This window comes from Pteropus vampyrus, unplaced genomic scaffold, assembly GCF_000151845.1.
Source record: "Pteropus vampyrus isolate Shadow unplaced genomic scaffold, Pvam_2.0 Scaffold302, whole genome shotgun sequence".
Lineage (NCBI taxonomy): Eukaryota > Metazoa > Chordata > Mammalia > Chiroptera > Pteropodidae > Pteropus > Pteropus vampyrus.
The window spans coordinates 269,721-291,508 of NW_011889083.1; the positions used below are offsets into that span (position 1 = coordinate 269,721).

General features: G+C 35.1%; 1 protein-coding gene across 1 annotated transcript in view; it reads left to right on the forward strand.

Annotated features, from left to right (window-relative positions):
* Window positions 1-21,518, forward strand: part of NME8 (NME/NM23 family member 8) — a 39,725-nt gene extending 18,207 nt beyond the window's left edge. Inside the window, exons 8-15 of the mRNA XM_011376720.1 lie at window positions 6,430-6,522; window positions 7,623-7,807; window positions 12,089-12,264; window positions 16,424-16,568; window positions 17,242-17,349; window positions 20,020-20,171; window positions 20,744-20,888; window positions 21,281-21,518. Coding sequence (XP_011375022.1) covers window positions 6,430-6,522; window positions 7,623-7,807; window positions 12,089-12,264; window positions 16,424-16,568; window positions 17,242-17,349; window positions 20,020-20,171; window positions 20,744-20,888; window positions 21,281-21,518 — 1,242 coding nt within the window. The remainder of the gene's footprint in view (window positions 1-6,429; window positions 6,523-7,622; window positions 7,808-12,088; window positions 12,265-16,423; window positions 16,569-17,241; window positions 17,350-20,019; window positions 20,172-20,743; window positions 20,889-21,280) is intronic.
* Window positions 21,519-21,788: the final 270 nt, after the last annotated feature.

The following is a 21,788-nucleotide window of genomic DNA, read 5'->3' on the forward strand; positions in this document are numbered from 1 at the left end:
ATTGCATGTCTACCATCCATAGTTAGATTTTTCTGTCATGACATATTTGACCTTTTACCACGTCTACCTCCCTACTCCCTGCCCCCACCCCCGATAACCACTAGTCTATTGTCCATGTCCATGAGTCTCTATTTGCTTGTCCTGTTTGTTTGTTGCTTTTAGGTTTATGTCCCACATGTAAGTGATATCATGTGGTTTTAAACCTTTTCTGTCTGGCTTATTTTGCTTAGTATGATTATCTCAAGGTCCATCCATGTTGTCGCAAATGGCAGTATTTCATCTTTTCTTATGGCTGATTAATATTCCATTGTATATATGTACCACAGCTTCTTTAGCTAATCATCTATTTTAGGACACTCAGTTGCTTCAATATCCTGGCCACCATGAATAATGCTGCTATGAACATTGGCGTGCAAATATCTTTTCAGATATATGTTTTCAGTTCTTTGGGGTAAATACCCAATAGAAGGATTGCTGGATTATATGGTAGATTAATTCTTAGTTTTTTGAGAAACCTCTGTACTGTTTTCCAGTCCTACCAGTATCCTCTCCAACACTTGTTATTACTTGTCCTGTTGATAATAGGTATTCTAACATGTGTAAGATGGTATCTCATTGTGGTTTTGATTTGGATTTCCCTGATAGCTAGCAATGTTGAACATCCTTCCATATGTTTGTTGGCCATTTGTATCCCTTCTTGGGAGAAGTTTCCATTCAGGACCTCTGCCCATTTTTTAATTGGATTGTTTGTTTTTGTTGTTGTTGTTTTATTGAGTTGTATGAGTTCTTTGTATATTTTGGACATTAGGCCCTCATCGGTGGTGTTGCTTGCAAATATATTTTCCCTCAATTGGTTCTCTTTACCTTGCTGACAGTTTCTTTTGCTGTGCAGAAGCTTTTTAGTTTGATGTAGTCCCATTCATTTATTTTTGCTTTTACTTCCCTTGCCTTTGAGATCAAATTCATAAAATCCTCTTTGAAGTCCAAGGTCCTTGAGTTTAGTTTCTCTGTTTTCTTCTATGCATTTTATCATTTCAGATCTTGTATTTAGGTCCTTAATCCATTTTAAGTTAATTTTGTTGTGTGGTCATAGACAACAGTCTAGTTTCATTCTTTTGCAGGTGGCTTTCCAGTTTTCTCAGCACCATTTATTGAAGAGGTTTTCCTTTCTCCACTGTATGTTTTTGACTCTTTTGTTGAAAATTATTTGCTCATATATACATGGCTTTACTTCTGGACTCTCGATTCTGTCCACTGGTCCATGTATCTGTTTTTCTGCCACTACTGTGACATTTTGATTATTATCGCTTTGTAGTATAACTTGAAGTTGGGCAAAGTGATGCCTCCAGCCTTGTTCTCTTTTACTCAGGATGGCTTTGACAATTCGTGGTCTTTTGTGCTTCCATACAAAACTGATGTTTTTTGTTCTATTTCTTTAAAACATGCTGATGGAATTTTGATGGAGATTGCATTAAATTTGTATAATGCTTTAGGTAATAAGGTCATTTTAACTATGTTGTTTCTTTCAATCCAAGAACATGGAATATCTTTCTATTTCTTTATACCTTCTTTAACTTCTTATAATAGGGTCCTATAGTTTTTATTATATAGGTCTTTCACATGTTTTATTCTTTTTGTTGAAATTTCAAAAGGGATTATTTTTTCCACTTCTTTTTCTGACACTTCATTATTAGCGTATAGGAATGCTATGGATTTTTGAACATTGATTTTTGATCCAGAAACTTTACTGTATTTGTTTATTGTTTCTAGTAGTGTTCTTGTGGAGTCTTTAGAGTTTTCCATGTAGAGAATTATGTCATCTGTAAATAGTGACAGTTTGACTTCTTCATTTCCTATTTGGATGTCTTTTATATCTTTCCCTTGCCTGATTGCACTTACTAGCACCTCCAATGTTATACTGAATAACAGTGGTGATAGTGGACAGCCTAGCCTTGTTCATGATCTTAGAGGAAAGGTTTTTAGTTTTTCACCATTAAGTATAATGTTGACTGAGGGTTTGTCATATATGGCTTTTATTATGTCAAGGTACTTTTCTTCTATACCAATTTTGGTAGGTGTTTTGTTCATAAATGGATACTGTATCTTGTCAAAAGCTTTTTCTGCATCTATTGATAGGATTATATGATTCTTATTTTTTAATTTGTTCATGTGGGATATTTCATTAATCAATTCGTGTATGTCGAACCATTCCTGTGCCCCTGGATGAAGCCCACTTGATCATGGTGTAAAATTGTTTTAATATGTTGCTGTATTCAGTTCGCTAGTATCTTATTTAGGAGTTTTGCATCAGTGTTCATGAGAGATATTGGTCTGCAGTTTTCTTTTTTCTTTGTTATCTTTAACTGGTTTTGGTATCAGAGTAATATTGGTTTCATAAAATGAGTTAGGAAGTATTGCCTCCTCTTCAATTTTTTGGAAGTGTTTGAGGAGAATAGGTATTAAATTTTCTTTGAATGTTAGGTAGAAGTCACCGATGAAGCCATCTGGTCCTGGACTTTAATTCTTGGAAGATTTTAACGTATGTTTCAATTTCCATACTGCTGATCAGTCTATTTAGATTTTCTAGTTTTTCTTGATTCAGTCTAGGAAGGTTATATCTTTTAAGTACTTATCCATTACTTCTAGGTTATTAAATTTGGTGCAGTACTTTTTCATAGTATTTTTGTATGTTCCTTTGTATTTCTGTGGTGTCTGTAGTAATTTCTCCTTGTTCATCCCTGATTTTGTTTATTTGTGTCTTTTCTCTTTTTTCTTTAGTGAATCTAGCCAAGGAGTTTGTCAATTTTATTAAACTTCTCAGAGAACCAGCTCTTTTTGTGCATTTATTTTTCTATTGTTTTGTTTGTTTGTTTGTTTTCAATTTCACTTAATTCTGCTCTAATTTTGAATATTTCTTTCCTTCTGCTGATTTTAGACTTCATTTGTTCTTTCTTTTCTAGCTTTTAAGATGATATGTTAGGTTGTTTATTTGGGCTTGTTTTTGTTGAATTAGGTCTGTAATGATATGAATTTTTCTCTTATTACCGCTTTTTCCATGTCTCAAAAGTTTTTAATATGTTGTACTATCATTATCATTTTTTTCTATGTGTCCCTTGGTCTCTTTATTTATTCACTGACCCAGTCATTCTTCAGTAGCAATGTTGTTTAATTTCCATGTATTTGTGGTTCTTCTCACTTTCTTTTTACTGTTGATCTCCAGGTTCAAATCATTACGATCAGAGAATATGGTTGGTATGATATCAAGCCTCTTATATTTGTTGAGGCTATCTCTGTGTCCCAGTATGTGGTCAAACCTTGAGAATGTTTCATGTGCATTAGAGAATAGTGTATAAGCAACTGTTTGGGGATCAAAGGCTCTGTAAATGTCAATTATGTCCAGTCTGTCTAATGTGTAATTTAAGGATATTATTTCCTTATTGATTTTCTGTGTGGAAGATCTGTCCATATCTGACAATGGGGTATTTAGGTCTCTCACTGTGATTGTGTTTTGGTTTGTTTTTCCCTTTAGTTATGTTAGTAATTACTTTATATATTTCGGAGTTCCTTGATTGGGAACAAAGATATTAATAAGTGTTATATCTTCTTGGTACATGATTCCCTTTATCATTATGAAGTATACCTCAGTATCTTTCTTTATCTTTTTTATTTTGGAGTCTATTTCATTCGATATTAGTACCGTTGCTCCCTCTTTTCTCTGAATGTCATTTTCCACTCTTTCACTTTGAGTCTATATTTGTCTTTTGAATTGAGATGTGTCTCCTGGAGGCAGCATATGGTTGAGTTTTGTTTTTTGAGCCAATCTGCAACTCTGTTTCTTTTTATTGGTGAGTTCAGTCCATTTACATTTAGAGCGGTTATTGAAATATGAGGTTTTCCTATAGCCATTTTATCTTTTGCTTTCTGGTAGCTCTGTGTTTCCATTGCTTCCTTGTCCTTGTGTTTCTGTTTGTTTGTTTGTTTTTATTTTGTCTGGTTATGTTGATTTTTATTCTGATCTTTCTTGTTTTATGCTATATACTTTGCTTCTGAATCTTTGGCGTGTGGTTACCATTACAAATATGTAAAAGATAGTTATATACATCTAGTAGTCCATTTTCTTCTGTGTGTGCTTCATCTCCATTTCCTTTCATGAATTTGGATTTTCAAATCCTCCCATTTTCTTTTATTGTTGTCTTAATTTGTTCCTGTGTATGCCGAATGTTTATTACTATCTTGCTATAGCAAATCTCTTCTTATTGTTTAAGCTTATATTGCCCTGTTCTTAGTAAGGGTTGCACTCCTCTGCTTCTATCTGTCTGCTAGTCACCTTACTCATAGTTATGTATTTCTTTGTCATTTTGTTTTAGGTGAGCTGATCCTTTTTAGTATTTCCTGTAATGCGGGCCTCGTAGTGGAAATTTCCCTCAATTTATGTATGTCTGGAAAGGAGTTTATTTCTTCTTCATATCTAAGGGAGATCTTTGCTGAATGCGTTATTCTTGGCTGGTAGTTCTTTTCATTTACTAGTTTGAACATTTGATTCCACTCCTTTCTTGCTTGTAAGGTTTGTGCTGAGAAGTCTGACAATAATCTCATGGGTTTTCCTTTATAAGTTACCGTCTTCTTTTCCCTGGCTGCCCTGAGAATTCTTTCTTGTCATTAATTTTTGATAATTTTAATAATGTGTCTTGGAGAAGGACTTTTTGGGTTGAGATAATTGAGTGTTCTGTTGACTTCTTGAATTCCAAGCTCTAATTCATTCCTTAGATTTGGGAAATTCTCATCAGCTATTTGTCTGAAAATGCTTTCTAATCCCTGTTCCTTTTCTTCCCCTTTGAGAATCCCATCAGTCTTATGTTTCCTCTCCTGATGGTGTCAGTTAGTTCTTTTATTTCTCTTTTATTATTTTTTATTCTTTGATTTCTCTCTTCTTTCTTCTGATTTATTTCTAGATTTCTGTCTTTGATCTTTTCTTCCATTTGGTTGACTCTATTTCCCAAGCTTGCTATTTTATGCATCATGTCTTTTAGTATGGTCTTCATCTCCAGAAGTTCTGCTTGGTTCTTTTTAAGGGCCTTACTAAAAACAAAACAAAACAAAAAAAAAACAACAACAACAACAAAAAAAACATTCTGCTGATCTAGTTGTTTTTTTCATTCCTAGAAGTGTTGGTATGAATTATTTTGGATCTCATTGAGTTTTTTAGAAGTACCATCCTGAATTCTCTGTTATTTAAGTTGCATATTTCTATGTCTGTAAGCTTATTTTCTGGAGATTTTTTTCTTTCTTTCTGAGATGACTTGTCACCTTGGTTGTTCATAGTGTTTAAAGGACTATTTCTCCACCTGGGCATTAATGGAAATGTACTCTGCTTTTTTTCCAGAAAGAAGATTCATTATATAAAGGTTACTCTTTAGCCTGTTGCTAAGAAGGCATTTTTCTTTTGGTTTCCAGTAGGTGGCATCTAAGCCTCTCAGATCCCTGCTTTATATAAAGCCTTAATAATGCCTTTTTTTTTCCTTATAAATATTCAATCACGATCACTACTCTCAGTCTCAGTCCCTGTCAGTGTTAGCGATAGTTTCGATAGTGTTTGCTCAGATTCCCCTGGGGCTCTGCAGTTTTGGGGATCGGATGATATGGGGGAAGGTGCTTTTTGGGTTGGAGGATGGGAGTTGTAGCTCAGCCTTGCATTTTGCAACCATGGCTGGTAATAATCAGTTGTTGCTTCTCTGCCATTCCCACTTCTCTGCTTTCTGCCCTGATCCCTGGGCTTTGCCACTGCATGGAGCTCACAGCTCTCAGGCAGGACTATTCAGGATACCTCCTGCACCTTCTCTTCTCCCCTTCCTCCTGCAGGAGCTCCAGCTGTGAGAGGCAACTTCTTTGTTTCTCCTGGTCTACCTCCCTGCTGAGACGGTTCTGACCTGTGGTAGCTCTTATTCGTAGATTGCTCGCTCAGACATGCTAGTTGCAGTTTGGGTGGTTTTTTGTTGTTGTTGAGTTTTAGATGTTCAGCTTATTGTTATTTCAAAGGGAGAGATATGGGGACATCTCTCACTCCGCCATGCTTCTGACGTCACCCCAGTACTTGTAAAGTTATGTCTTTGTGGGTGATTCAGAAGCTATGATATCTTTCCTCGAATTTCAAGAACTTGTTTTCATATTTTGAGGCAATTCATATAAATAATAGAAAATTGTGAAGTCTCTGGTTTAAGCCTTGAAAACTTAAATGCTATGGGGCATGACAATGGCCTTCTTTGTTTATATATTTTTGTGCCTCTTTAAACCTAGTACTCTGTGTGGATTGTGATGAGGTCTTTATGTGAAATCGGGGTGGTTTGTTAAGCCTAGAAAACAAATGTCCTTGACTTGTTTTACATGTGGTCCCACAACACGTCTGGATTTGACCCTACTCTCTAATTGAAGATTATCAATGCAGGATTTGTCATAGAAGCAGAGGCTAAGAGAGTGCTCACTGAAGAACAAGTAAGAGACTTCTATAGTCGAATAGCAGACCAGGTAAGAAAGTTAAAAAAAAAAAAGCCACTGTGTTTTCAAATGCAGTGGATTCTTATAATTTTAGATCCTCATTATAGAAAATCAAATGAATAAGTGTGACCAACAAAATAAGCTCTTGGTGTTCTATTGGTGTCCATATCGTGGTAATGTCAAAGATGATGGCTCTGGAGAAATCTTCAGTAGAAATAATGGCCGCCAAGCCAAAGTGAATGATCCGATTGTGTTCTTTTGGAGTGATGATCTCTTTATGTTACTTACTTGAAAACTCCCTGCATCACCTCTGGAAGTGAATATTCATTCAGGCCATCTCTATACATTTTTATACCATTTTGAAGAATCCTTGTCATACACTTCACAGGAAAGTTGTAATTTTTTTCTGTACCCAAAGGACTTTCTCTCAATCTATTTTTTTAAGTTCTCTCTAGCCTGAAGAAATATGACAAAGGCAGCACTGTATATTGAAAAGTGCACTGGCTTGGGGGTCAGGAGACAGAGTTTGTACAAATGCACTGTCCAATATGGTAGCATTAGATACATGTTGCCTTTTGAATTTAAATTAAATAAAATTAAATAAAAATTCAGAATCTCAGTTGTACTACTTACATTTTAAATGATCCATAGCTGCATATGACTACATATGTTGGAGAGCACAGGACATGTTTGTTGTCACAGAAAGTTCTGCTGAACAGCACTTTATAAATTAGCTAAACCAGTCAAACCATCTTTTTCGGCCCCAGAAAGGAGTTGGAACAGCTCCATCAATATCACCTAGGAACTTTTGAGACAATCCAATTCCTGGGCCCCGCCCTAAATCCACTGAATCATAAACTCTGGGATTGGACTCCAGAAACCTGTGTTTTAATAAGCCCTCCAGAATATTTGGAAGATTCTAAAGTGTGAAATAGTTATAGCTTGTCTAAAATCAATCCCTGCTAACCGTGAACTTCTTCAAAAATGTATTTGTTAATAAGAGCTTTATAAAGATACCATCCCCTTGCCCAGTAATCATGAAAGGGAAGATGCCACTTGACTTAGGTAGTGGCTGTCATGTTAGTCTATACATTTCAAGAATCTGAACAGTTTGTCATTTTATTTTGTAGCCTGACTTTGAAGATTTTGTCCCTTTAATGACAAATGGCCTAAGCTATATTCTAGTTATATCTCAAGGAAATAAACAAGAGCCTCCCTGGGAAGAAACTGTAGCTAATCCCGAGTCTGAACTTGAACCATCTGAGGGTCAACATGAAATGACCACACCTACAGTGATGGAGAAGAAGTGGGACAGGTAGCTTGAGACCAGTAATTTATCATTTACAATGTCTTAGTAGGTAATGTCCAAATATCTCAAAATCTGAAGACAAATATTTTATGTCGAAAAATTTGTAATTATTTCTTCCAGTCAATCTAAAATACGATATATTTAGCAAAGCTGGGATTGTCCTGAATGTTTATATCAAAAGGATTAGCAAGGGAAGAACTTTCCATTTGTCTTTCTACAGCTTGGCATACCAGTCTGGCCTCATGGGCTGGGGTTCTAGGGGTATATCATGGCCATGAACAATCCCTCCCAACTCCATGTCTTCTCTCATCTCCCTACATTTCACTTCCACCTTCCCTGTGTCCTACAGACATCAAATGTACTCTTCCCTTTTACTTAAAGCCATTAGTGGTTATACATTGCTAGGAATTAAGTAGTTGTATGTTTTTGTTAATGGGTTTTTAAATATGTAAATAATTTATAGAATCTTGGTTTTATGCACTGCTATCTGTGCATTTTATTTATCTGAAGACTCAGAAAATCCAGTTTGACACAAAGGCTATCTGAGCTGTGCCTAAAAGAAAAGTGAGTGAGCAGGAATATAATGAGAGCAGCTGTCTTGAGGCTTCATGATGTGTGTCTTACCATGCTGGGAAGCCCATCTCCATTGTACCTTCTGCCTGGGAATCTCCAGAACTTTCCTTGTTGTCTTATTACTGAATCATTGTGGCTTTTCTTAAGTAGCTACATCTGCTTGTTCCTGCTAGTTTTCAGGTAGCAGGGAAACCCTAATTAATATAAATCCAAGTTTTAAGTGGGATAGAGGGACTCATAAGGTAAATCAACTGCTGACATAGTCTTTGTAAATAGTGTTACTTACTTTCAGAGTTTTAAGAGAAAATAATGATCAGTGGTCAGAAGGAAGATTTGGGTAGGCAGAGTTTAGCTCAAAAAGATATTAGATTTTATACCAGAATTTTTCAGCCATACAAAAAGTGTTCTGTGAAACAGTCATTAATACCAAGTGACGTAAAAGAAGTCAATATTGCATGGTGCTGTTGTTCAGGTAAATCTCCATTATGACCAACTTTGAGACGCAGTTGTCTCCAATTGTTCAATACCCATATAACAAGATGAACAATTTAGGCAACTGTTAGGGTGGAGGTGAAGTGAGATGTGTTAACTTTGTTTTGGCAAAGTCTGTAGCATTTTTTTTTCTAAACTTAGAGATTCCTTTTGCCTTTGGCCCATGTTTATCCAAAGCAGTGGCCACAAGCAGGCAGCATGGAGTGATGGGGAGCATGTTTGTCTGGGTATCAGTTTTCACAGCTGCCTCCAGAACAACAGGTGTACAGTATAGTGGTTAGACATTTATATAATTTACAAAGTGATTCTCTCAATTAGTCTAGTACCCACCTGTCACCATACATAGTCATAACAATATTATTGACTATATTCCCTATGTTGTACTTCATATCCCTGTGACTATTTCGTAACTACCAATTTGTACTTAATCCTTTCACCTTTTCACCCAGCCCCCCAAACCTCCTCATATCTAGCATTTGCCAGTTTGTTCTCTGTATCTATGAGTCTGTTTCTGTTTTGCTTTTTAGTATTTTTTGTTATTTGAATTCCAAATGTAAGTGAAATCATATGATATTTTTCTTAATCTCTCTGATTTATTTCACTTAGCATAATACCCTCTAAATCCATCCATGTTGTCCCAAATGGTAAGATTTCTTTCTTTATATTCCATTGTATATGTGGACCACTTCTTCTTTATCCATTCATCTATTCATGGGCACTTAGGTTGCTTCTATATCCTGACTAGCACTGCAGTGAACATAGGAATGCATATATCTTTTTGAATTAGTGTTTTGATTTTATTTGAATAAATAACCAGGAAATTGAGTTGCTGAGCCTTAAGCTATTTCTATTTTTTAATTTTTTGAGGAAACTCCAAACTGTTTTTCATAGTGGCTGTATCAATTTGCAATCCCACAATGGTACAGGAGTATTCTTTTTACTCTATATCCTCACCAACACTTGTTATTTTTTGATTTATCGATGATGGCTGTTCCAACAAGTGTGAAGTGACATCCCATTGTAGTTTTAATTTGCATTTCTCTGATTAATCATGAAGTGACATTGAGCATCTTTTCATCTGTATGTCCTCTTTGGAGAAATGTCTATTCAGGTCATGTGCTCATTTTTAAATTGAATTATTTGTTTTCTTGGTGTTGAGTTGTATGAGTTCTTTATTTTGGATATTAACCCCTTATTAGTTGTATCATTGGTAAATATCTTTTCCCATTCAGTAGGCTGTCTTTTCATTTTGGGTATGATTTTCTTTGCTGTGCAAAAACTTTTTTGTTTGTTTGTTTCTGTTGCTGGAGGAGATATGTCAGGAAAAAATATTACTAAGAGCAGTGTCAGAGAGTCTACTGCCTATGTTTTCTTCTAGAGTTTTTATGGTTTCAGGTCTTACATTTAAGTCTTTAATCCATTTTGAGTTTATTCTTGTAGATGTCTGTAATCTTTGACATTTTAATTATGACGTGTCTTGGTGTGCACCTGTTTGGATTCATCGTGTTTGAGACTCTCTTATGTGCTTCCTGGACTTGAATGTCTATTTATTTCTTTCATTAGATTAGAAAAGTTTTCTGTCATTTTTTTCTTCAAATCAGTCCCTTCCTCTCTGTCTTCTCCTTATGACATTCCTATGATGTAAATGCTGTTATGCTTGATGTTGTCCCAGAGGTCCATTAAAACTATCCTCATTTCTTTGATTCTTTTTTCTTTTTACTCTTCCAATTGGGTGTTTTCTGCTACTTTGTCTTCCAAGTGGCTGATTTGATCCTCTGCTTCATCTAATGTGTTCTTGATTCTCTCTAGTATTTTCTTCATTTTGGTTATTGTATTTTTATTTCTGACATTTAAAAAATCATTTTTATGTCCTTTTTTATGCTTACTGTCTCTTTGTTGAAGTTCTCATTAAGTTCCTTGATCATTCTTATAACCAGTGTTTTGAACTCTGTCTCTGGTAGATTGCCTGCCGTCATTTTATTTATTTTATTTTATTTTAATTTTTTTTTAAGTTTTGTCTTGTTCTTTCATTTGGAACATGTTTCTTTGTCTTTCCTTTCCTTTTTGACTGTCTCCTTGTGTTTGTTTCTGTGTATTAGGTTGACCTGCTATGTCTCACAGTCTTGGCAGAGTAATAGGTGTCACTTATGTTGTAGGTGCCCCTAGGGGCCAAATGGCACAGTATCTATGGTCACTTGAGCCAGTTGCTCTAAGATTGTCCCTTGTGTGGGCTGTGTGTGTCTTTCTGGTGTAGTTGAGCCTTGATTGCTGTTGACACATCAGTGGGTGGAATTGACCCTTAGGCTGACTGGTTGTGCAGATTGGCTATAACCATAGGATATGGGCTGTTGTTCGTCGCTGATCCCATGGAGTGAGATTCGTCCTAATGGGCACTGGTGCCTACTGAGACCACCCGCTGGGTGTGCCACTTGCAGGGTTAATCAGGTGGTGCTCTGTTGTGGTCAGAAGTATGTCATTTCTCGGGCTTTTGGGAAGCACTCCTTTACAGGCCTAGATCAACCGCTGCCTGTGACCTGCCTGGGGATTCCTGGTAGGAGCTACAAAGCAGTCTGCATTTGATTGCTGCCTTTGCTGGACCTGGAGGCACATGGGAGAGACCACACTGAAAACTGAGACCTATTGCCACTAGTACTGCCTGGCATAGCTTAGCAAAAGGCCCAGGGCACCTTAAGACTTGATCTTGCCTCCTTGCTCTCCCTAAGGCTCACCTGCTAAAGAGCCTCAGATGCAAGTTGGATGAGGCAAGGTCTCACAGAATCACCAGGGTGGGGTTAATGGTATTCACCAGGTTAATGCAGATTCAAATTTTGTACCAGTGCTGAGCCTGGGGCCACTTAGCAAAAGACACAGAGCACACTGAAGCCATCTGACTCTTACCTGGGGCCCATGGACCCCTAAGAGTTGTCCAGGAAAGACTACAGCATAGGCCTACCCTGGCTTCCCACTGCAAAAGACCTTCAGGCGGTGCTCAGGTTGCATGGGGCGGGGTACCAGGGAGTCACTAAGGTGAAGGGAGCAGAGTTCACCAGGCAATGCAGATTCAGATTTTGAGATATGATTTATCTTTATGTGAAATTAAATTTGTATTTGTTTTTCTATACCCTAAATTATTTGTGAATATATTACCAGTTTTAATTTTCTGGCATGGGGTTATTAAACTTCACTTTATAATATCTTAAATTATATTTTGGATTTCAACAGTTTACAAGACTATATAGAAAGACAACATCTATCTCAGTTTTGTGATATTGAAGAGAATATAGCTAATGTTAATATGTTTATTGATATCTTCTTCCCTGATTTTAAAAGTATAACAAGCATAAAATTAGAAAGAATAATGGCATTACTTCGACCAGATCTCTTTAAAAAAAAGAAAGGTAAGAAATAAAGTATAAATCGTTTAACTATTTCATACATGGGATTCAAATAAACTGTAGTATAATTATATTAAAATATTGTTTTAAAATTTAACTTTGAAGAAAAAATATCTAAAGTAAAATATTAATTTACTAATTTCTCAATAATAAAGAATAAAACATTTCTGTAGTTGAAGAGTTTTCAAAGTATTGTCTAAGCTATGAATTTGTTAGAGTAGATTTTAACACGGCAGGAATTATTACATAATAAAGACTATATGCTTTCATGTCTGAAATGCTTTGATTCAAAACTTGGATCAACACCTTATTAATAGTGTGATTTGAAAAAATACTTTACCAAGTCTATTTCTTTTTGTGTAAAATTCAGAAGATTAAAATGAGAAACAAAGTGCTTGGCACTTACAAAGTTATTTTTAACCTCATCCCATATTCACAAAGCAGAGTGAACATTGCAGAGTAAGAACATAAACCATAAATTCACACTATTAATTCTTTCTCAAACCTAGTGTATGAAAATATAATGTTATTTGTATATTGATCTTGTATTCTCTGACTTGCTGAACTCACTTAGTTCTAGAAGTTTTGATGTAGTCTCCTTGAGAATTTTTATGTAGACTAGGATTTCTTAACCTCAGACCTACTTCAAGTTGGGGCTAGATAATTTTTTTGTCGAGGAAGACTCTGTCATATGCATTGTAAAATGTTTATAACACCCTTGGCCTCTACTCACTACATGCCAATAGCATTCCTCTATTCTCAGTTGTGACAACCAAAAATGTCTCCAGACATTGTCAAAGGCACCCCTGGGTCACAAAATATCTGGCTGAGAATCATTGATGTAGACAATATCATCTGCAAATCAAGACTGTTTTACCTCTTCCTTTCTAATCTGTATGCCTTTTATTTCTTTTGCTTACCTCATTGGGCTGACTAGCTAGAACTTTCTATATGATGTTGAATAGAAGAGATGAAAGTAGACACATTTGCCTTGTTCCTGACTTTATAGAGAAAGCATTCAGTCCTTTAACATTAAATATAATGTTAGTTCTATCTATTCTTTATCAAATTAAGAAAACTTCCACCTACTCTTAGTTTGAGGAGATTTCTTTTTCTTTTTTTTTCTTTCTTTCTTTCTTTCTTTCTTTCTTTCTTTCTTTCTTTCTTTCTTTCTTTCTTTCTTTCTTTCTTTCTTTCTTTTCTTTCTTTATCACAAATGGATGTTGTATTTTCTCAAATATTTTTTTCTGTTTCTACTGATATGATTTTTTTTTTATTTTCCTGAATTTGATGCTATGACAATTACTTTGATTTATGAATGTTGTATCAGCCTTGCATTCTCTAGATATACCACACTTGATAATTGTATATTGTCCTTTTTACATATTTCTGGATTTGATTTTTTAATATTTTGTTGAGGACTTTTGTGGTTATATTCAATAGGGTTATTTGTTTTCTTTTCTTGTAATGTCTTTATCTGGTTTTGATGTCAGCATAATGAGGGCCTTATAAAATGAGATGAGAATTAGTCATTCCTCTTATTTTCTGTAAGAGATAGGATTAATTGATTTTATATTTTTCTTAAGTGTTTAGTGTAATTTACTGGTAAAACTATCTGGGCTTAGAGTTTTCTTCTTTGTAATGTTTTATTTACCTTTTAAAATCTTTTTTTTAATATGTACATATTTTAAGTGAATAGACTTCATAATTTAGAACAGTTATAGATTTACAAAAATATTAAGAGGGATAGTACAGAGTTCCCATATGCTTGCCTAACAGTTTCTCCAATTAACATCGTATGTTATTGTGATATGTTTTTACAATTTAGTTTACATTAAGGTTTACTCTTTGTTTTGTACATTTTATGGTTTTTGATAAATGTATAATGTCATGTACCTCCTTTATAGTTTCATACAGAATAGAATCACTGCCCTAAAAATCTCTTGTGCTTCATCTTTTTATTCCCCTCTTTCTCCCTCCTAAATCCAGGCAACCACTGATCTTTTTTCTGTCTCTATAGTTTTGCCTTTTTCAAAATGTTATACAGTTGGAATCATACAGTATATAACCCTTTCTGACTGATTTCTTTTACTTAACAGTATGCATTTCAGGTTCCTCAGTGTCTTTCTGTGGCTTGATGGCTCATTTATTTTATTGCTGAATAATATTCTATTGTATGGATGTATCAAAGTTTTTCCAGTTACCTAATGAAGGACATCTTTGTTGTTCTCAGTTTAGGGCTATTATGAATAAAGCTACCATAGGCATTCATGTGCATTTTTTTGCATGTGTAAACAAAAGTTTTCAACTCAGTTGTGTAAATACCTAAGAGCATTCATACTATATCATATGATCTATGATTAAACTATGTTTAGCTTTGTAAGAAACTGTCAAAATGCCTTCCAAAGTGACTGTACCATTTTCCATTACAAACAGCAATTAATGAGAGTTCCTGTTACTCTACATCCTTGCCAACAGGTGGTTATTCAGATTTTTTTCCCCCTATTCTAATACTATTCTAATAAGTATGTAATGACATCTCATGTTATCTTAATTTACAATTTATTAATGATATATGATGCTGAGTATCTTTTTATACACTAACCTCCATCTCTATATCTTCTTTGGTGAAGTGTCTCTTCAGATTTTTTTGCCCATTTTTACTTATTGTTGTGTTATAAGAGTTCTTCGTATATTGTGAACACAAGTCCTTTATATATATGTGATTTTCAAATATTTTTCCAGATTTTTGGCTCTGTGGTTTTTAAACAGTGTCCTTTCCAAAAAAGTTTTTATCTTTAATATAGTCCAACTTATCGGGTTTTTTTTTCTTTTTGTTCTTTTAATGTTTATACTAAAAAATTATTGCCAAATCCAAGGTCACCTAGATTTTCTCCTCCTTTATCTTCTAGAAAATTTATAGTTAGGTATTTTACAATTAGATCTATAATCCATTTGAGTTAGTTTTTGTGAAAAATATAAAATCTGTGTCTAGATTATTTTTTTCATGTGCATATTCAGTTTTTCGGGCACCATTTGTAGAAAAGTCTATCATTGCTCCACAGTACTACCTTTGCTTATTTGTCACAGATCAGGTGACTGCATTCATGTGGGTCTATTTCTGGGTTCTCTATTCTGTTCCATTGTTCTATGTGTCTATTTTTTTGCCTATCCCACACTGTCTTGATTACTATAATTTTATAATAAGTTTTAAAGTAGGTAGTTTCAGTCCTCCAACATTGTTTTTCTCTTTCAGTATTGAGTTGGCTATTCTGGGGTTTTGCCTTTCCATATAAACTTTAGAATGAGTTGTCAATATCCACATCCACAAAATAACTTGCTGGGCTTTTGATTAGGATTGTGTAAAACCTAGAAATCAAGTTAGGAAGAATTGACATCTTAACAATTTTGAGTCTTACTATTTATGAACAATGAATATGCCCCCATTTATTTAGATCTTTGATTCCTTTCATCAGAGTTTTGCAGTATTCCTCATTTAGGTTTTGTACATATTTTGTGAGATTTCTATTCATGAATTTCATTTTCTGTATGCTAATGTAAATGATATTATTTTAAATTTCAAATTCCAATATTCATTGTTGGTATATAGGAAAGTTATTGACTTCTGCATATTAATTGTAACCTGCAAACTTGCTATAATAGTCTCTTATTAGTTCCAGGAGTTTCGTTGTTTTGAGGGGATTTTCTCTATAGACAATCATTTCATCTGTGAACAAAGACCATTTTATTCCTTCCTTCCCAATCTGTATATCCTGTCTTTCCTTTTCTTGTGTTATTTCACTACCTAGGTTTTCTAGTATGATATTGAATAGAAATAGTGAGAGAGGATAGCCTTGCATTGATTCCAGTCTTAGAGACAAAGCATATAGTTTAGAAAATGTTTGCTAATGAGATACTTCCATGAGTGTGTGTGTACATATATCTGTATGATTCCCATGTCATGAAAAATTGAAAATAGAACCATAATCTGATATAAGAGTATTGCTCCCCTTAAATTAAAATCTAATGGGCTATTTGTTTTGCAAATTTTAAAATTTCATATTAGAATAAAATGCATTATATGCCCTTATGATAAATATATTCTATATTATGTGTATAAGCAATAATCTAGCAGTTTAAAACTCATGTGACTTTTATTTAGAGGATGTTTTGAATATTATTCAAGATGAAGGCTTTAAAATACTGATGCAAAGACAAATAGTATTATCAGAAGAAGAAGCACAAACACTGTGCAAGGAATATAAAAATGAAGATTATTTTGAAAATCTTATAGAAAACATGACCAGGTAAGGTAGAATTTAGGTGTAGAAAGCACAGTTTGATTTACTTTTGAATCATTTAAATCTTCTCTTAACTTTTATTTCTGTCAAGTTGCCAGTTCTCTCAATTCTGTAAACATGTGCTGAGTCTGCTTCTTTTCCAGTCTTCCTCCTATGTCGTCTCTGCTCAAATATTGGTCTTCTCTAGTACTCTTGGAATATTATTACAAAAATGGAAAGGTTCAGGTGAAGTTACTAGAGTCCAGTTCAGTTGAGTGGCAGACATCAGAGTGTGCAACAAGTCCAAGCAGAGGATTGACTGACTCTCAAAGGCTTTGATAATCCTAAGGATTACTAGTTCTAAGAGAGGAATGAAATGCTAGAAATCTATCAGATTTCTAGAAGAGTAAGTAAAATAGCAACTTGGGAAGAAATCCAGCAAGGGAATATAAATCTGCAGGATCATGGGAACAATATAGGAACCACTCTATCAGAATTAAGGCCCTTCTTTTTTACTTCAAATCGCTGCTTCCGTATTTTTATAAATATGTTCTTAAGAATCTTAATTTCAGACTCTTGATAAAAGGATTATTTTGACTTTTTGTAGTCTATTTAACATATACACTTGTATTACCTATGTATAATTAGCTACTGAGCCATACTTCTATTAACTTTGTTTTTTTTTTTTCTTTTCTGACAGTGGTACATCTTTAGCCCTTGTTTTATTAAGAGACAATGGTTTACAACACTGGAAAAAGTTAATTGGCCCAAACACTGTTGAAGAAGCAAAAGAATATCTTCCAGAGAGGTCAGATTCATATCATGGGTCCCAAACTGTTTTCTTGGGAGCCATTATAATTTCTTTTTGGATATGAGGCACAGGAAATACAGCTCTAGTCCAAGGGAAGTTCTCAGGATAGATGGTTCTCCTTGGTCAGGAGTAGACTGCTCAGTGCCAGCCTGAATATGGCCAAAGATTTGCAAAAGAAGGTTGTGGATTGCTTGGTTTGGAGCTAGAAAGTAAGTGATGGATACCCAGCAAAAAAACTCCATCTACCTACCCCACTTATTATTTAGGAGAAATTCTTTTGAGAAGGGTATAATGGCAGCTGTAGATTCTTTAGTTTGCCATAAGCATTTTAAGACAATGATAACTTAATATGTTGTCTATAATTTGAGGAGAACCATTTCTAAGTTAGTTTACTGATGAATCTTAGATAACAATTAAACTTTGTAATCAATTCAAAACATGGCATGTTACCTGGCACATAAGGGGCACTCTGTAAATATCTTTTGATCTTAGCTGTCAGGCTTGTTATCATCTGGAGGATGGGGATAGAATCTCATGCATCATTCTCGTGATATAGCTAATGGAAACTAACTGAATTGTAATTCACTCGAATTCTTTGTGCCGATTGCAGGGTAGGATTTAATTCAGGGGAAGAAAGGCCTTTCCTTCATGTGAACAAGAATAGAGATGCTCTATCAGGCACAAGTAAATTTGACATATGTTTACACAATAAATAGCAGTACTTACGAAACATCACATATAAAAGTTAATTGGTTTCTTTTGGGCAGGATATCTTGAATCTGACTTGTTCCAAATGGATATATTATTTCTCTTTTTTAGCCCTACTCTCTTATGTCTTTGCTCTTGTGTCAGAAAATAACTGTCAAGGATAATGTGGTGTGGACACTCCATAAATGGTTTGTGAGCAGAGTGCCATAGAACCTCTTAATGAAATGTAGCATAGAATGCAAAGCATAGCATCAGAGAGAAGAACTCCTACCAACACAAGGCCGATACCTGTAGACACACTCTTCTAGAAATTGTGATTCCAAGAATAGAGGTAGTGTACCTACACAGAGACATTTTCTCCAGGTGAGGGCACTGAGTGGCTACCCTTCTCCATCCCACTATTGTAATGAGGATTCCCATCCCGAGCCCTTAAGATCTCTCTGTTGCTACAAGTTTACAACTAATCCTGACCCTTATTTTTTATTGGTCCCCACTTTTCCAATTTCCTTGGCTCAACTCAGGTCCTTCAGATTGTTTTAGAAATAACTCTTTCAATGGAGCTCTGTCCTTTTTCTGAACTTTGGTATTAAATTCTGCACTCTGCATTGCTTAATCTGAAATATGGGCACTTGCACAAAAGATAAATATAGCAGCCCCTCTATTTTATCCTTACACACACACACACACACACACACACACACACACACACACACACACACACTTTTCCTAATAATCATGTTTAACAGCATAACAAAGGGGCTAGATGTAGTTCTCTGCAATGAATAAAGTAAGTGCTAGTGGTGGTTTAGGCTATTTTCATCATTCATTGTACAAATCCCCATCTCTGGCAATCACAGTTTCCAAGGATCTTAGGCTACAGGTATCTCCAAATCAGAGGTGGGAGAACAGCCAAGGCCCGAGTAGGAAGGTCAAGTAGGATAAAGCAAAAAGGAAATATAAATAGGTCACTGAAACCTGAGAGGCAAGAAGCTCCTGAAGCTCAAGACAGAAAATCAAGTTTCCAGTGATGTCACTCTATTAACATGAAGGGGCATTATTTACCATGGCTGGATTTGGGGGTTTGGCTGCTCAAGATTATGTGTAAAAGGTAGAAAATGCAATGAGCAGTAATAATTTCCTCTATTAAAATATACATAGATAGACAGAAAAAAAGAAATGAAAAAATTAGCAAGGAACAATTGATTTAGGAAATATATATTCATATATCATGTAGAAACAGAACCAGAACAAATTGTGTAACCTGGCATGGATTATCTAGGACCATCAACATCATTTCTGCCTCTTTACTGTCTGTGGGCTATCCCTTAGGCTCCTCTTTTGTTGCTGCTCTTGCTTACTGGAAGGGTTCTACTATAGTGTCTCCTGGATTTAATGTTTATAGTTTGGTATCTTTGGTATAGAGTCAAATGCTATCTCTAGTGCTTAATGATATTTAGTAGTAAAAGAAGGGAAAAGAATATTTATGAGAGCTTAATATGCACCATATATTTCAAATACATCATCTAATTACATCCTCACAATCACCTTCCAAAACAGGTTTTATTATCATATTTATATTCTAGACAACTAAAGCACAGAGAAGTTAAGTAATTGCTAAATATCATATAGCTAGCAAGTGGTGCAGTCAGGATTCTATAGTCTGCTTTGTCACTGCACCAGGACATCCATTGCTTCATTCACAGTTATCTGTCAACATCCATTACCAATTATTTAAATGTTCATGCCCTATCTTCCTAATGGCTATTACCTCCATCTAAGGAAGTAGCATGCCCTAAGCCATTCTGTAATTACTTCCTTTTGCACAATGCCTAGATCAGAAGTGAGTTGCTATTGCTTTTTTAACTTTTGAATAATTTATATAAATAGTGTTACATTGTATTGTGTTATATTATATTATGTTACATTATAACAGTTTTTCACTTGATTTCTTTCCCAAAGTTTATGTGTACAATTTGCAATGGAAAGTTTACCTATCAACCAGTTGTATGGAAGTGTTTCCTTAGAAGCTGCTGAAAGGGAAATACAGTATTTCTTTCCTCCTCAAAACACTTTAGGACTGATTAAACCTCATGTGACACAAGAACAAAGAGGTAAATATTTAAAAATAAAAGCCAGCATATACATTTTCCCTAAATTAGTGAAAATTTTCAAACTACAGAAAAGTTGAAAGAATAATGCAGTGAATACCTTCATCTCCAGAAAGTAGCCCTCAAAGTTTAGACTTTGATGAGATTATGACAAAATTTACTTTGATTTCCTCAATGGTGCCTTGCTGCTTCAGGGAGAAGAGCTCAGATTGGCACTCCTCTTCAATCAACATCTAGCAAGAAGTTCCTTGGCATCTGTAGTATGGAGATGAAAACATGTCTTCACTTTTAGCAAAAGAGAAGATCACCTCCTCTCCCACTTTTATAGTCCACTAGATGTTTCGGGTATTTTCTGGAAAGATGGATCACAGATATTGAACATCTACATTAACACTTAAAGTTCTTCTGAATGTCAATCTGGTGCTTTTTAAGTTCAATTTAGTTTAGCATAGTTTTGGTTTTTAAACCACAGTATGCAAGTAAAACTATTACTCCCTTTACTTATTTCAATCTACTTGGATAAGGAGCAAAAGTAAAGGCAATCTGTATGATTAGCAACTGTTTGTTTTCTCTAGAGGAGATCTTTGACCTTATTAAAGAAGCTGGATTTGAGATAACACAGATGAAGGAAATGCTGCTAACTGAAGACCAAGCAGATAAAATTTATTTTAAAATTAAAAAAAAAGACTTTTATAAAGATGTATTAGAAATATTATCTGAGTAAGTTTCTGATATATATTTCTTTGCATTATGAAGTAGTAAATGTTCATTATAAAAACTTCGGAAAAGATAAAAATTAATCGAAACATTTCATATAATCTCATTTATAAAAAGGCACCCTGTTAATATTTGGAGTTCATTTTTATTTCCTTTCTTTCTTCTCTAGCTTTCTCTCCTTCCTCCCTCACTCCCTTCTTCCATCCCTCTTTCCTTCCTTCCTTCCTTCCTTCCTTCCTTCCTTCCTTCCTTCCTTCCTTCCTTCCTTCCTTCCTTCCTTCCTTCCTTCCTTCTTTCCTTCCTTCTTTCCTTCCTTCCTTCCTTCTTTCCTTCCTTCCTTCCTTCCTGTACAGTTGTAAATAGCCCAAATCTTCTGAAACCTTTGTTATTTGCAGGGGTCCATCTTTGGTCATGGTTCTGACCAAGTGGAATGCTATTGCAGACTGGAGACGACTGATAGGTCCTGTAGACCCAGATGAAGGAAAACTATTGTCCCCAGACTCTATCCGGGCCAAATATGGAAAAAGTGTTTTGAGAAATGCTGTTCATGGATCATCTACTGTCCATGAGGCAATGGAGACCATTAATAAAATGTTTGAAGAGGCTGTTCCTGAGAATCCTGAGCAAAACTAAAGTACCATACCTATTTAATTATTATTTCTCTTTCTTCTGTTGTTAAAGTGGCTGGGTCTAGGACAAAGTTGTTCTGGAAAGACCAGAACTTTATTCATATCCCTGAATTAAACTTTTTTTCCTGCCAGACACACTATGCTCTTCCATAGCAGCCCTGAAGCCTCAAAGCCAAGCCTTGTATGTGCCAGGGACCTAGGAGAGAGTGGGGCAAGCAAGATACCCTTGGGTTTGCAAACCTTGGTCTCAAGCTGTTTATGCTATCTGCCATGA